The sequence below is a fragment of the Alligator mississippiensis genome, chromosome 3, assembly GCF_030867095.1.
Source record: "Alligator mississippiensis isolate rAllMis1 chromosome 3, rAllMis1, whole genome shotgun sequence".
Taxonomy (NCBI): Eukaryota; Metazoa; Chordata; order Crocodylia; family Alligatoridae; genus Alligator; species Alligator mississippiensis.
Genome location: NC_081826.1, coordinates 178,762,898 through 178,780,423, shown reverse-complemented (window position 1 = coordinate 178,780,423; position 17,526 = coordinate 178,762,898). Strand labels below are relative to the sequence as shown.

At 43.8% G+C, this 17,526-nt stretch overlaps 1 protein-coding gene across 2 annotated transcripts in view; it reads left to right on the top strand.

Annotated features, from left to right (window-relative positions):
- LOC102561753 (ADAMTS-like protein 1) overlaps positions 1 to 17,526 on the top strand; it is a 744,302-nt gene that overhangs the window by 606,013 nt on the left and 120,763 nt on the right. For both annotated transcript variants that reach the window (XM_019483696.2, XM_059724687.1), the window contains exon 5: positions 14,976 to 15,021. In XM_019483696.2, the coding sequence (XP_019339241.2) occupies positions 14,976 to 15,021 (46 nt within the window). The remainder of the gene's footprint in view (positions 1 to 14,975; positions 15,022 to 17,526) is intronic.

Below are 17,526 nucleotides of genomic sequence, written 5' to 3'. Positions count from 1 at the left end.
TTATAGAGAGCTGGATCATTGTAGTACAGATAGGCTAAGTTACATAATTCAGATCCAAATTCAAACTTCCTACAAGCATGGGGGATTTGGTATCCTACTTTGGTGCATCCTTGTATAAAGGTCAGATACACAATTTGGATCCAGATCTGAAATTATACAAAGATCAGGCACATTCTGAGCTCAGGATTTTATTTTTATTTTTTTTTAGTCTGAAAGGCACTCTAGATGTGGCTTATATATGTCTCTGTGTTACAGTAGGCCAGGTTCAACTAGATGACATTTGTAAGAATCACCCCTAGTACTGTATTGGCTTTCCTTTTGACTAATGGAGAAAGCTGTTATCATTGTTTTGCTGAAAGGCATTTATTTTAATTCTCTTTCTCTCTCCATGTTTAGCCAGTGAGCAACTGCAGAAATATTTGCAATGTAATGGCTTTGTATAGCACACACTATATAAACATAGCACACACTATATAAACATATAGTGTGTGAACTGTATATGCATTTTACTGATAAGTCTGAAGCTGAAGGCATTTTTTTAATTTCTCAGGGAAGGAGAAGGTACTGGAGAGGCAAAACTAAGCAGAGAGACTAAATATTTAAAAATAAACAGAAGTCTAGAAGCAATCTGGCCAGTTTTTTTTACCCCTTCAGTATTTGTGTGGCAGTGCACCTTTGGTGCCTGCCACTTTATGGGCAGAAAACAGATAGCAGCCAGGTGCCTGATGAGGGCAGCCATTCTGGCCCAGTGATATAAGCTGTGCTGCAGTTTGCTGCAAGAAGGAAGGAGGTAACATCAAGCTAAGAGGCTGTTCTGGGAATATCAGGAGGCTAGGGCAGGGGGTATGGGGTGGAGGTGACTCCTTGTCCTGTGTAAGATGTAAAACTGCACCCTGCTGGGGAAGGGTGGCCTGGTGGGGCTCCTAGTGGCATGGGAGCACCCAGGAAATGCCGAGCCACTTACCTCCCTGGTGAAAGGCGGGTCAGGGTGCCTTATAACCCCACATCCTGGGTGGTGTTCTAATGAACAAGGGGAGCCCAGGCTTGTTAAGGAGCCCTGAGGCAGAGCTCAGGCTGAAGGAGGGACCTGGGGCCATGCCCAGGTGGCAGGGTAAAGCCTGGCATGGATTAGTGAGACCCTGAGTGACAGGGTCAATGATTAGAGTGGCCCTGTGAGTGTGGGTGAGTGGGGAGGCCCAGTGGAGGCATAGTGGCCTGGTGAGGGGCCAGGAGTGAAATAGGCCTACAGTTGTAGAATCACTCAATCAACGCTCAGGTGAGGGTAGTAGGGGAAACCCAACAGACTGTGCCGGGGCTGACTGAGGCAAGGAGAGCTAAGCCTGAAGCCAAGTGAGTCTGAGCGGGATGTGTGTGGCCCTGAAAGAGGGCAGTATGAAAGAGGCTGGGTGAGAGCCAGTGGAGTAAATGGGACCCCGGTGATAGAGGGGTGGCATGTGAGCGGCCGTACAGGGTTGTAGAGAAGAGCTACAACTGTGTGCCCAGTTTGCTCTTGCCCCAGGCTAGAGAAGTAACACACACAGAGGAACATCTCCGAGGCATGGGACCTGTGGAGGTAAGGTCAGAGCAGGTATTAGGCCCTTGTCAGCAGGGCAAGTAATGGATAGCCTCCTGCCTTAGTAACAACTCTCATATTTTTCCATCAAGGCATGGTAGGAAAGCGAGACGGGCAGTTACCCCAGGAGCAGGGTGGCCAGCGGAGACCTGACAAGGAGGCCACCCTGCTACAATTTGCATTAGTCTTCACATTTCTCACAAGTTTTATTCTTGCCATTTTAGTTGGATTAGGCATGTTTTACTGAGATGCCTACAAGCTAGTGGGCATGTCTACACATGCACATTTAGTGCACAGTACGAGCGTGCATCTACACATGCATGCCCATACAGTGCAGTAAATGTGGCAACTTATGCTGACTTTGATAATGTCAAAGTGTAAATTTGATACCTGCATCATGCAGGTATCAAATTTATGCCTAATTAGTTACTGCATAGTAACGCACATGTAGATGCCTTACTGTACAGTAGCATTGTGTGTGTGGACTGAATTGGGATTGTGACCGCTGGGTCTCAAGTAATCGGTCACGTGCTACCTTGGCTCATGCACGGAGGGGTGTATGCCCTGCAGCCTCCCAAAAATTGCCGTGCTGGTGGCCCCTCTGTGGGAAGCTTTCCCCTATCTTTCCTGCCACGATTTGAATGTTTCTCAGTGAGGGGAGTGGCTATCCTGAGGATCTTCCATGGCACGGATGTCCCGGTGGTCACTAGCGGGGCTCCACCACCCCTACACCCCATCCTCACACCACCTTTATGAGTTGTCCTGAGCTCATGACCATGTCCCTCTTCCTCTGCTACCGTAGAGCCTCATGATTTAGCACCTCTTCAGAATACTGACTTCTGAGGCTGATTGGCTTATTCCATCCTGCGTGGTGTTTGCCGGTCTTACTTGTGGGGTCGGCACTATCCTGGGGTTAGCTTCCCCTTGACCTTAGCTCGACGGGCCGTCTTATGAATTTTGCACCATGTCTCCCACTCCTCAACCCCTTCGCTCAGGGAAACTCAAAAGAAACGTACAAAAAGAAAGAACAAAAAGCAACTTCCTTCCCAGGCCTCTTACCTCAGAGACCCTGGGTGCTGAGCTCTCTACAGCTTGGCTATGAGCTAACCCCTGCTCGGGTCCTCTCTTCTCCTCCTTCCTTTGTCTGTATAAGCCCTGGGCTATCCTGCTCCTTTGCCCTCTAGAGCGTCCCTATCTGGAGGTTTCTCCGTTTCCTGATGGGTGGCCGGTTCCCCCTCACACTCAGGATCAACACCTGAGTGCTGTGCAGTCCCTCTGGCTGCTTCTGCTGGGGCTCTCTCCCCGGGTAGGCTCCTCCTTCTCCCTCTGACCCTCACTACTCCCACCTGTGGTGAGGATTCTCATGCGTCCTCTGCTGTTTGCCCTCCTGCTGAAACTCTTGTAGGCTGGCAGAGCTGCTTCCCACTCGCCTCCGACACTGGCGGTCTGATCCCAGCCGTTGTTGCCACGGCGGGCGTCAGGAGCCTCCCCTGGCTCACCGTTCACTGCCCTTTCTTCCCAGTGATAATCCCGGAAGGGGCCTGACGTCCCCACACTCCCCGGGTCCTTCCTCTCCTCCCCTTCTCCTCGTCCATCCGACCCTTTTATTCCCGCCAGACGGGGATTCCTCATGACATCCCTGGCCGGTCTCAGCTGAATGAAGGTGCGGCTAATGAGCTGTGCGGGCTTCTCCCTTTGTTTCTGTTGTGTTGCGGCTCCTGTTGAAGGTAAATAGTTTTTCCTTGTTTTACCCTTCCTGTGTGCTTGTTTTTCTCTCCCTGGACAGGGACTAATTTTAGTCTTGCATTAGCACTGTGTGCAAACTGACTTGGGAATAACTTTAGTCCCAAGTTAGTTTGCACACAGTGTTAATGCACTTTGATGCCTATACATGTGGACACTGGCCTATTCCTGCTTACTGTACAGTACCTTTAAGCCAGAATAAATTCACATATATACATGCCCAGTAAGGATTATTCACAGCCTAGTTATACATCACAAAAGCAATTAAATTGTTGAAGGTGAAAACTGACACTTCTAGGAAGAAAAGCCAAACTAAGTGGTCTATGGTAGTGCTTTTCAACCTAGTGTACCATGAGAATTTTGGAATAAGGAGAAGAAAAAAGACTCACACATGTATTGGCTGTGGGGGAGAGAGAGAACCATCTGAGCAGAAGGAAATTAATCTACTATGCATGTGCTGGCTGTAGGGGATATGCAGTTTGTGAGCCTCTGAATAGCTGTACTGCAGAATTTTGCCATGGCAGTGAGCTACAATGAGCTTATATGTATGGGGATAGGGAATCGCTTAGCAGGTGTGCCATGGAAAATTTGTATTAATGTAAGCATACCTTGGGCTGGAAAAAGGTTGGGTAACACAGGTCTATGGCACTTCTAAATAAATATAGTACTGAACTCCAATCCAAACCCCACATTTGAGCCCCTCCACAGTATGGTGTACAACTCAGAATCTGAACCAGGGTTAAGAAGCTTGCACTGACCATTGTTTCTGCAATGGAATGAAAATCTGGGATCCAGACATTTTTACCCAACAGATCTTGGCGTCTTTGAAATCTGGATCCAAACTGTGATTCAGAGATGTCCTAGATTTTAACATATACAGAGCATGGCAAAAATAATTATAAGCTGGGTCAGTAAAGTAGCCAGTAAAGTAGCCTGTACCAAGTTCCATGTACTTCTGGGTAGACTGCTAACAGAGACCTATTAGTAATGGTATACAAACATTCAATTTAGCTACATTAAAGCTAAATTGAATGTTTATATACTACGCCAAGGGCTGTAATGTAGACATACTGACTTAAAAAAAAGAGAACACTTGGTAAAAGTTGTTCAGTTTCTAACTATCACATGATATATATAGCAGGAAAGACATATTTCCTTGTAATAATGTAAAATTTATAAAGACCTTCAGTCACTGAAGAGCAGATTGTTCACATATGTCACTCTGATTCTGGAACTACCCAAAGTAAGGTCACAGGGTGCTTAGATCCAGGCTTTGGTTTAGATACCCATCTAGTTAAAGTAATTTATTTCTTATTGTATTTAATAATGCCTTGGCTGCTACATTGCCCAATTCTGTACTCAGTGCAGTTGAGATCAGTCCAGAGGAATGTTGGCTTTGATGAAGTTACTGTTGATTTGCACCAATGAAACACAGACCAGGGTATCGTCATCTCTGTCATACTGAAGGTTATCGTTCATTTCACTTTAATTGTGTTAAATTATTTATATCAGAAATACTTATTCTCTAAAGCTGATATTCTGGAAAATATTATTTATGCTAAAAGTGTTAACCTGTAATCATTTTAAGTCTCCTGCATCATTACTTCTACTTTCGCTCTCATTTTAGGTGATTATCCTACATTGTATCCCACATGTGGGCCTTTGGCAGCCTGATACATATGACTTGTGTTTTGATTTTCTTAGCCAGTTTGCTGACTGGAGTGACTGAAGTTGGCATTTTGCCTTCTGGCTGTTTATTTTGTCCCTGATACAGAAAAAATATTTGATCTGTTGATAAATTTGCCAGGGCAAGTTGGCTTGTCTATCCATGCCCGCTTTTCTTGTCTTGAAGTGAACTGTTCTCATCATATATCTGATGTTTCATGAACTTGAACAAGGTGCAGGATATCAGGACCCAGGGCAGCCGGCCAGCAGCTCTCTCTGACTCCCACCCAGGCAGATAAGGGTCTGGGGCCTTAGAAGGCTGTCAGGTGGGTATTTGTGACGCTTGGAGTGGAATTAATTAGGCGGACGCTTATCGGTTGTAAAGCAAGATTATTTATTCACGCCGCTAAGGTGGTGAATAGTGGAGGTCAGAGATACTTGGTTAGTTATAGCTTAAGGTTCGAAGGTCGGTCTGTATAAAAGTTTTTTGGTCGGGCAGATAAACGGAGAAAAAATCGGGCCTGCAGGTCGTTTATTTATGTCTTAAGATTGGGTCGAGACACGAGGGGGGCACTGGTAAGTGATCAAGTTGTTAGTTATTTTGATACGTGTGATCAGAGGTCTCCAAGGTTCATACGGAGGTCCCCCTTCTTCACGGAAGTGAAGATGGGTTTTATTTGTATATTAGCCAATTGTTTTTTGTCACATCATAAATTTAATGAGAATCGCCAATTGTATAGTGGTTTTTGCTAGGGTGTTATCATAGGGTTACTCCCTGTTTTTTTTGACCAGTTATAATGATTTATATATAGCACAGAAGGCTAAGTTTTATCTCTGTTAGTGTCGCAGTTATAAATTTCTTTTTGACATGTGCAGCAAAAAAAGCGGTTACTATCATTATTGTTAACCCTTAGTTAACCTAGTGCAGAAAAAAACTGTTTTGAATGGTTTTACTTGTTTGTGACATGGGCACTACTTAATTTGGTTGTGACACAGGAGACCCAAAGAGACTGAGTCTCCTAAAGTTCTAAGGATTTTAAAAACTGCAAGGCTAAGTTGCACATCAAAATGTGCCAATGAATGTGTAAAGCACACTGTAGCACATTAGTGGCAAATTAACAACAGGGCATAGTAATTTTTTTTTTCACACAGCCCCTCATTTGGAACATGTTGTGGCAGAAGGACACCTTTGTTTCTCCCCAAAAACTCTGCTCTGTGACAATTTGGTTAGGATGGGCCCAGCAGGGGATACAAACCTTACCCTATCTCTTTAGGTAACCTGAGCTGGATACATTCCTGAGGGAGGGGGGAAACCTGCTCCCTCTGCCTACGTGACTGGCATCACATACATGGGTGAGGGGCTTGGGCTCCCTGGTGGGATAGAGACTGCCAGTCTGCCCAGCAACCAGTGATGCATTTCAAATTGATTGGCTGACAGCCAACAGGTGCTGGCCTCCATTGGACCAGGTAAACAAGGTCATAAGGGCTATATAAGTTAAGGACTGCCCAGGAGGAGGGGGCAGCAGCCATGAGGAAATCTCAGAGAGAAGAGCTGGATCATCTGAAATGCACCTTCTTTTCATCTTCAGTGACTCCTGTTTCCTTTGTCACCAGTGCAAGTACAGGTAGCAGTCACAGGAGACAGATACTTATCACCTCCAGTGATTGCTGTGGTGCTGTCCTTGGTTTGGTGTGCTGAGAAAGATGGAAAAATTCAAAGACACAGACTAAGAAAATAACACAAACATGGGAAAGAGTGGAAGTGGAGAGGAAATTTCATGGAGAGAGAAAATTGAAAGAGAAGGCATGAGGAGTATGAAAGATGAGAGGACCTCAGGGAAGGAAAAGGATATCACAATGAAAAGCATTTGAAAAGAGAAGTCAAAGCCTTTGTGTGGGGAAGGAGAGGTTTGAAGTGTTGCCAATGCGTGTGAAGGGTAAGTGTAGCATCCAGATCTTCAGAGATGCCAGAGAAAGGAGGGAGCCTGCTTCAACTGTTCTGAAATCCCTGAGGTGGTAGCAACTTGCCAGACCTTTTCCTGGGGCAGCAGGCAGAAGAGCCAAAGTCTATTGCAAAACTCAGGATAATAGGAATGTATAAAGAGCAGTTAGAGCCATATCAGTTTTGAAGCCCCAATGATAGATGGTCATGTAAAAAAATTAAAATTCAGTAAAGGATGGCCATCACTAGCTGGAAGCTGTGGCTCTCTCTCCCCTTCTATGTGAAGGTTTGTCTACTGGAAAAACATTTCAAATGTCAGCAAGCTCAGAGGGTGGTGGGAGCCAGTCTGTTCCCTCTGCAAATACTGGGGTAACCCTTTCTAGTTACAAGCAAAGAACGTATTTGGTATTGAAAGAGGGGCTATTTGTAGCGCTCAGAATATTGAAAATCTTCCAAATGCAGTTAAGCTCAAGTGGCTCCATATACACCTCTGTGGTAAACCTGAGGGGACTTTGAACTATATCTCCATACAAACAGGACACTGTAAAGAGGAAGATTTCTTTCTCCACTTATAAGGAAAGAAAAAAATGTAGGGGAACGTTGGAATTGCTTACATTAAGCAAAAGTGAGGTTTTTCATAAACTCAAAGTTTTACTGCCTTTCAAAAACTTTTTAGAAAAAAAAGGCTCATTAGGATACAAAAAGGAACTTAAATGATTCCCAGTGGCCTGGTTTTTTCTTTGTTCATCATGTACTAATACCACTTTTATGCTGATTTGTATATCAAGCAACAACTTACAGCAAGTTACCTCTCTCTAGGGTAGAATTCATTACTGATTATGCTTCATCAGACAAGTTGTACAGCTGCTTCTTACAGTTGCACAGTTTGTGGTGTATCATTGGTCAGACTTTCCCCTTCTCAAAGAATAAAAGCATCCTTAAAAAATACCATAATATACTGAATTGAAGGAAGAAGCAAAGGGATGATCTTGTGCTACTTAGATTAATAACACTTTTGTTGTGAATGGGAGCCAACTGAGTCTGGCCCTATCTTCATTTAACTCTTGGAAATATAGGATGATGTTACAGTACAAGTAGTAGGTTGCAATGCATTTGTGAAAACGTACTGTCCTTCAAAGGTCTCAAATGAATCAGGGCAACATGTAGCCTGGTTCAGTATCCAGCAGTAGAGGACAGTTTCCACTACACATATTGGCCAGATTAGTGGCTGCAGTGAAGAAATACACAGTGCAGGTCAAGAAAGGAGATGTAGAGGTAAATTCTACATTTTTTACCAGGCCAGCCCCAGCAGTATTGTATACACGCTGTCTGCCATTGACCTAGAGATCCCCTGGTGTCAGCAGGAGTGACGGACATAGCAGTGCTACACTTCCTGTGTGTCACCAAAGGGTGTCCAATTTTATGGTGGTTCTCCCATGCTCACTATGACAGGTGTACTGCAAAGCAGCTGTGCTGCACTGCACAAAGCCAATCTGTGTCATTGGTTTTGATCCTGTCTAGATCAGGAAATGATAGAATTTTTTTGTGATGGAACAAGTGATTTCTGTCAAATTAAATTAAATCGCCAAGATAGTGTTAGGTTCAGAAATATTCAAAGAGAGAACCTACATTTCAAGTTGCATTGTTGCAGGTCTTTCTCATTTTCAAGATAATCTATTATTTTGTCATCATGCTGCTACTAAGTGCAGCTCAACAAATCCCAGCAACCTTGCAAAGGTCCCTTGCAGAGACACCAGCCTGAATGTGAACTTTACATCTGCTCTCAATCATTAGTGATAAAGAAAAAACTAAAGGTGCTTTAGTTACACATTAAAAAGTGCCTACCCTAGGAAGTGGCCAAATATGGCCAAATTCTATTGCAACTATTAGGAGTTCAAATGAATATAGACACCTGAGTGTGATTGCATTCCACCCAGCCAAGTGCTTGAAAAAAATTATGTGTACTACTATTTTTATAACAGATCATTACCTCACCCTCAAGATTAAGCCACAAAAGGAACCAGGCAGAAGAACCCATCTCCCTTTTGCATTAATTCTTTTTCAAGGACTTGAGCAGGGAAGACTAGGATAACACTTGGCATATAAACTGCTGTTATACAGGCAGTCCATGGACTTACAACTTGGACTTACAATTGGTTCTTGAAAAACACATCTTAAGTCCAAAAGTTGTAACTCAGAACCAATTTTCTCATAAGAAACAATGTTATAAATGGGGGATTGGTTCCTGAACCAAGGCCCGATACCCAATTTTCACCAAAAATACACCAGAATTTTGTACTCAATCAATTATAGATGAGTAATATAGCTACATTAATTTATTTATATTGTAAATAGCAATCATATTGATTTGGAAGGACTTCTTTGAGGTGACCTTGCTGGACTTTTTGAAGGGCTCTTGGTTGGACTTTTTGAAAGGTTCTTGGCTGGAATCTTCTCAGGAGTCTTGGCTGCAGGTTTTTCTGGGGTATTCTCTGCTGTCTTAAAGAAAGTGTCCAAGGAAGGACAGATGTTCTCCAGGGAGATGGGTGACACAGCGAACTTGTTCACTGGCGTGGTGTGGCATCACGTCAGATCAAGCATTATAAAATTGAAACTGAGGTGAGAAAGTTGAAACAGGGTGTCAGTTTATAAATGTTGTAAGTGGAAACGTTGTAACTCAAAACGTTGTAAGTTGAGGACTGCCTGTACAGAGTCAAGAAGCCTGAGATGAGTCAATTCAATCTTTGCCAGGAGTCACACCCACTCCTCAGCCTCTAGGCTGGAAGTGGGGGAAGTCCACAGCAGGGCCTTGGCTCTGCCCCGCTCCCAGAGTTGGGAGCCATGCTTCCTTCTCAGCCAACCTAGAGGCTGAAAAAGGGGCATGGCAATGGGATTCCAGCCCTGCTCCCAGCTCCGAGGAGTGAAGCCAAGCCCCGGTGAAGGCTTTTCCTTCCTCCCAGCCAACTGGGAGGCTGAGAAGGGGTCATGGGTCATGGCTTTCAGTTCTGGAGGGGCAGAGTCAAGCCCCTGCTGCAGATTCCTCCTCCCCCAGCTGGCAGCACCTGGCTGGGGGTCTCATTCTCTTCTCCCCCCACCCCCATCAGTGGCAACCTGCTGGGAGTCTAGTGCTAGGCCAGAGGGGTGAGTTTTTCTCCCCCACCCCCTCCTCAGCCATTCAGAGGAGTGATAGTGCTCCAGCTAGAGAGCAGAGGGACAGGGAGACCCTGCTCACTAGAGCAGACAGCACAGCCCAGGGCTGCAAAGCATCATGGGATGCTGAGGGACTGTGAGGTAACTTGAACTGGGAAGGGGTCTGGGACAGCAGTTCCATAAACCAGTTTGACCTAAATCAGTTAAATCTAGTTGGATGTAGTATCAGACTTATCTTAAACCAGTTTCAGCCATTATGAAAGTGGCTTAATTGCACTGAACTTCTATTCTGTTACAAGTTTAAGCCAGTTTCTGATCACTTAAACTGGTTTATATGTAACTTCTTATGTCCCTAGCCTTACTTTCTGTACTTTAGGCATACATTTCCATTCAGAGCATTACGTTTTGCTGAACAGGCATGGTTGCCACTCAAAAGCAGGGTTGGATCCAGGGGGGATGAGACGCACACTGGTGGGCTCCCACCTCCACTTTGATTCCTGCTCCAGCCAAAGTTTAAAACATGGCAATGGCAGCAGCATTTCTAGCCAGACAGTACTAGGGGTGCCAACTGATTTCATGGCTCACTGTCATCTACCTGATCCCTTCTGAACTTTTCATTCCACAGGTGTTAACAACCCTTTCTTCTTTTTACTGGTCTTGATGTTCCACTAATCATCCTTTGCTGTGTAATTTTAGCTGCTTCTGGTAATGTAGCTCCTATTTCAGAGCCCTGCAGAATGTTTTTAGCTCATTCTAACGAAGTTCTGTTTCTTTTGTTTGAAATGGAATAATAAAACCTTGGGCCTCTATCATATTAGTAACACTTCTAGTTTCTTTTTAACTGAAGAAGAATACATATTGTTTTTATATATGATGATACACCTCACCATCTGTACCCCATTTTTCAAAATTCTAGATCCACCCATGCTCAAAGGGCTAAAACTGGAAAAAAATAGCTGTGTGTTTTTGTCTTACTACAAGATATAATATAAGGGATGTTCTTCATTTTAAATCAGACAATAGGAAGAAGCACTGAAAGAAAACCAGGGTAGTTTAAACTTCCAGGGATCTTTATTAGTTCAGAGGGTTATAAATTAAAGTAAAGGAAACTGCAATAGCATCAGGTCTACATGAAACAGAGAGATGTTTGATGAGTTGTATGGTATTAATGAGACACAGATGAGATATGAGTCAAGCCTTCTGCATAAGTTACTCTGTGATTGATGCTTGCTTTGAGGCCTGCACTGAGATTGCTTACACACTACATGATGTACTTGTCACTTATACTTCAAGAAAGAAAAAGTGACTTCCCAACGAGAAGAAGTTTTGAAACCTATCTTGTAACTCAAGTAGGTAGCAAATCTTTTAGGCTTGATTCTTCGATTACATTTGTTGGTATAAAACAGGAATAACTTAACTAAATGCAGTACAGTATAAATAGTTGGAAGTCTTATCTGCATCAGAACAAATTTGCTAAGTAGGCAAAATTTGCTGGTTTCAGTTAGGAGTATTATTTTTTTTAACCATGTTAGCTAGTAAAGTATAAATCTTAGTGTTATATAAGGCATACTTGTAAAGATTTATTTTATCACTTGAACTGGAATAAGATATATAGATATAACTACTTTTATACTGGCATTACTGGTGGGTGTCTAAACATGTGCTTGGGGAGGAGAGCAGGGGTTAATTAGAGCGGCTCGTGGGAGCCACTCTAATTAAAATGATGCAGAGTCTTCTACATGCAGTTTCCCATGTTTCAAAATGGTGTTGGGGTGCTTTAGCTAAAGCTCATTTGTGTTTCCCCGAGGAACAGTAGCAACAGCACATCTTGAGCTACTGCTACTTGTCCCCAGGGAACATCCATGCCACGCATGCTCTGGCACATGGCTTATCGCCCTGGGTGGGGTAGGGAAGATTGAGGCCAGCACCTGTGCTGGCCCCAGCAGCTCTACTTGGGGTCCTGGGGGCCTCTAGGAGCTGTAGACACAATGTTCCTGCAGCAGAGCCCCTGGCCAGCAGCCAGAGTATGGCTCCAGCCGACTAGGCTCCAGTTTTGGATGGTGCACAGTTCCATCATGTGTGCTGCCATGCTTTTTTTAGGCATGGGGTTTTTTGATTTCAGGATGTCCTGGGGTCAAAAAAACCCCACAGCGTGGGGAACATGTGCATGTGCAGTGCATGCAGGTGTCTGTGGATGCCACAGATAGCATGTCCACACTCATCTGGACGTGCCCACTATGTCCAAAGTAGGAAGCTTGTACTGTTTAACTACTCCACATAGACTTTCCCTGGGATGAGAACTGGATCCTCTGTTTTTGTAACCCAATGGTGAATCTTCTTTTTGAATTATTTTTCCTACTATATGAAAACATTACACCCATGATAGTATAGGAATGGCTGAGGTGGCATTTTTTTATAGCTTATTGCTTTAGTACTTTATCAGACCTAGTCCACTTGGATTAAATGTCTCATGCTGTCTCTGGTGTTCAAGAGCATTATTAATACTTATACTGTATTTGCATTAATCTATATTAATATTTATATTAATTTATCAGATTAATAATCCATTATTGTTAATAATGGCCATTGCTTTTTACTTCTGAATATCTTATGCTGTTGCTTAAACCAGTACAAAGTGGCTATAAAGCAACAGTTCTGCATTTTGTACCTGCTTTTTACTTATTTAGGTGTTAATGACTACAAATTGTGCAAAACAGAGGAGAATCAAGCCCTGTTGTTGGGATTTTTGTTGTTGCTGTGGGTTTGAGTAGTTTGAAGCATGAAAGTTAACTCAGCATGGAAAAAGTTTTCTCAGTCATTAAACACACACACACACACATACACAATCATGCAGATGCTGTCCTTGCATTTGGAGAATTCAGAAATGGTTTGGATTTAAAACTTCAGACTTGGCAGGCACATAGTCCTCAAGGAATGTGTACTTTGCTAAATCAAAAAAATGCTGTGAAATTAAGAAAATAAAAGGGGAATTCTGTTCTGTGAAGGACATTTCAAGGGCCAGATTCTCCATTCTGATTGCACTCATGACCTCCACTGTGTATTCTGAATTCACTCAGCATAGGTCAATGAATTCACTGAGGTCAAAAAGCCACTTTATAGATCCACCGTGCTAAAAAGATATATGGAACTTGACTTTTTTGTGCAGGCACATAGGACCCTGCTAGCACCAGAACTGGTACACTTCTGTGTAGGAAGTGGAGGAAGGATATGGCAAGCACATAGAACAGGCGGGGTGTCCTTGAGCTCTATGGGGCTCAGCTGCTCAGTGGCTTTTTGAATGCTGCATCACAGCACAGATTTGGGAGGGGATTGGAGCTGGTAGATCTGTTGCATGGGGTTCCCTCTCTCTCCTATGTAACAGAAGAGGTAGGCAGTGTGGATCTTGTATGGCAACACAGCATGTTAAAAAAGATTCCTTTCCACCCAGCCCATAAGGGAACACCCCAGCATACTTCTTGGCAGCTAACACATCAATGTTAAGATTTAGACCTAAACAGATACTAAGTACAAGTGAGGTAGCCAGATAGACACAGCTGCAAGGTCATTTAGGAATACTTGTGGGGAAAGAAAAATTACTGATGAAATTCTGGTATTGGCTTCCAGCATAGTGTCTGGTCCTACATTCCTTTACTCTGACCATTTGCATATTTGATACACATCTTCAGGAAACAGACTTCACATCAGAAGGTAATTTTTAGGTGAGGAAAGGAGAAAGGAAATTAATACTAGGAGGAGTGATAAGTATGCAGGTCCATTAACAATCAGAGCTGTCTAATCACTTTATGCCTCAGTTTCCACATGGGACTAATGATCCCTGCACTTCTGTAAGAAGTGCTTTGAGATCTATGGATATGTAGAGCAAAATACAGATCAAACTAAGTACCAGGTCCTAGTCCACTTATCATTCATCTAAGTGGTACTTGGGAGTCTAAAAAACATTTGTATAAAAGGTGAGTGGGTCATCTTCCTTGTAGCTTTTGATAACTTAGATTTAAAGCTAAAATGAAGGCATATTACATAAGTGCATAGTTAATGCTTTTTCAGAGGCTGTAGGAATAAGAGAACACTTAGGAGGTGTGTAGACAAAACAGGGGCCCTAAATTGAAACGGTGGGTTTTTAAAAACACCACTTCAATTTAGGGCAAAGTAAATTCTCGTGTTGTGTACACCCGTGTCTTACCTGCCTTTCCAGCAGCAGGGAGGGGAGGGTGAGCTGCCAGTGAGCAGAGCAGTCCCTGGGCTGCGGGGGAGGGATGGGTTGGTGCTTCCCTCCACAGCAGCAGCAACCCCTCTCCTCCCCCCCCCAGGTAGCACCTGCCCACAGGCACCCAGCTCAGGCAGCCCTGGAGGGCACCACAGCTGTGGAGGGAAGGACTGTGTCCCTGCACAGCTCATGCAGGCAGGCAGGCTCCAGGGCAGGGGGGGAAATCAGGCTCACTCCTTTTTTTTTTTTTTTTTGGTCTTCCGTGGGGCCTGCTTTCCTGGGCTGCTGCGGGGCTGCCTGCACAGTCCCTGAGCTGCACGGAGCCCAGTGCTTTGTTCCGCGGCTGTAGGGCAGCAAACTAAAACTCTTTGGAGGTGTTTTAGTTTGCTGCACCCCAAAGTCATTTAAAACACATTATGCCACCAAATGTGCTACACTAGCTGGAATCAATGCGCAATACACTGCCAACACGTGCGAACACCAACACCATTAAAGCAGTGCAAAAACATTTAACCCACTTTAAAGTACCGTGCACACATGCCCCACATTTCATCTACACACGCCCCTAGATACCTAAGTGTCCCATAGAAACCTAATAAGTAAGATCTGGTTCTAGGTATTTTTACTGTTACATTAAATTATTAAAGGTTTTTGTTTGTTTTCTTTTTTGGACACAGGAGCTGTGAAGGACAAAACATTCGATACAGAACATGCAGCAATGTGGTAAGTGAAATTTAACTGTCAGAGTCATACTAATAATTAAATAAATGCTGAATATGATAACATAATATAAATAAATAAAGACTGAAACACTATGATGGTTCCATAATTATTCCTGGTGCCACAAGAGTACTGGAAAATTATTTTTCCTTTCTGGAGCTAATCTAGAGGGTATGGAGGAGATATGGTAAGATGATTATCTTGCCTGGTTACAGTTACTAGTTTTATAAAATAGACTAATTCAGTGAAGCTTGGAGATGTGGATTCTCCATTAAGTATTGCCACTGTGGTAGCACCAAGGGCCTCATCCTCTACTCTTTATTTTAGTAAAACTCTGTGAATTTCAGAAGATCTGACTGCAGGACTGAGCCTTGAAGGATCAATCTCCACGGAAGAGAGGAGGAAATTGTTGACAGGCAGCAGAGGATAACATGTTTACCCAAATCCAAAACAACTTTGAATATAAAATAACCCCCAATACTTAGATTCTATGTATGGAAAAGTTTTAATAGGTTATAATTTTCCAGGCATAGTACCTAATTATTGGAGCATCATCTTAAATTCATCCCCCTCCCATACTGCTACAGTGGGGAAAGCAATGGTAGGGCCCGGGGGTGGGGGGGTGCATCTCCTTTGCCCTCTACCTCCCTACTTCTTCCCCCTACAGCCTGCCTGCCTGTCCATTCCCTGGTGCCTACCTCCCACTCCCTCTTCACCCCCAGCCCTTTTCCTATCCCCAGCTCCCCAAAGCCTCTGCCACCCCCCTGCCTTCCCCCCCGCCCGCCTTTACAGTCAGATGTAGCTCTGGCTCAATTCCCTCCCCAGTCATGGAGCACTTGGAAATGCAGCCCCTGCCTAAGCAACACAGCAGTGTCCCAGAGCTGGAGTGCACTGTTGCTGACTGACTGACTGACTGACTGACTGACTGACTGACTGGGCAGAGCATGGAGTTCCCATGTGCTCCATGACCCAGGAGAGAATTGAGCTGGAACTGGAGCCAGAGCCAGGACAGTAAGTAGAGGAAAGGGGCAGAGACTGCAGGGACAAGCAGGAGGGGAAGAAGCTGCTGATGGAGGTGGAGGGGGGGCAGGTGGCTGCCATGGATGTGACTCTGGCCCTGACCTGGGCTTAGGGCCAGAGTCAGAGCTGCAGCAGCTCACTACGTAACTATAATTTCTCTATTTTTCTCTCATTCATCTGTTCTCTCCCAGAATCAAAAGCCTTTTAAACAGCTATTTGAAGGGGGTTTTAGACAGTCCCTGCACTCACTGTAATGAATAGCAGTTATAATTTAGCAATGTTCCGTAATGAAGACTACAGAAGTTGAGAATTGGGAAATGGTCCTTCAGTTAGGGTAGTTGGTGAGAGAGAGACAAAGGCTAGGTACAGACATTCAAAAGCTGGAGGCAAGATCAGTCTACAGAGGTTGCCTACTACTCCACAGTCAAGTTCATTGTTTAGTTCTTCTCACTGATGTACGCCTTTGTTTATTGAACTCAGTGAACATTACACTTGTCTCTGATATTTTGCCAACCTCTGCCACTACAAAAGTTTTTCACTTATATTCTACCATAGAACACAATTTCCGATACAATAAAATAAGAAGCCCAACTTCTGCTCTCACCAGAATAAAGAGCTGATTTCACTGGGGAAAGTGGAAACAAGAACTATAATGTGGAAAGTCTTGTTTGATTCCAAGAATTGTAAAAATTCTCAAATTTCATGAATCAACAGCAGTTCCACCAATAAAAATGGAAAATGAAGCCAAACTTGCATGAGGCCAGCTTTTCACATGCTTCACAGGGCCAAATTCAGAGGCCTTTCAATGGGAGCTTTGTCTGAGATACAAAAACTGAGTAAACTCCTCTGGATTTGGCTCATTTTGTTTTTCACAGAGCACAATTTGCAAAGCAATATTTGGTTGTTCCTGCACAATACCATTGCCCCATTCATAGGGAATTATTGTTCTTTTGTCTCATGCTTCTGCTTCAGTCAAAAGTTGAAGTAGACTCTGGGAGTATTCTTTGGGTCACTGAAATCTTCTTTCCATCTAGACATGTGCTTCGCTAACTGACAACAACTGGAGTAGTCAGTAAATAAGCCTGCCTGCTGCTTCATGGGACATTTTCCAGCTGTGAGGCACTTATACTACACCAGGACATTGAGGAGAGCAGGAAGGTTAATTTGTGTCAATCAAGTTGCATACTGTAGGTTCATGGAATATAACATGAAACAAAGGAAAAAGACACTGTCAAGCCTGATAGACCTATAATTAAACCTTCCAGCTTTGTTTTGGTTTGTGAGTGCACACACATCATATCAGGCCTCCTTCCCTGCCTGCGCTGCTCCTGTGAACACTGAGGGGACTGATGTGTACTAGGATCCTGCTCTGCATGGGTTTGTTGTTGCTGGATCACCCTGCTGAGTAGCTGAGATTTCACATATGTCACAAGCCTTGTTTTGGAATTGCTGTACTGATCTTTCCAAGACAAAGAGGAAAGTTTTGTT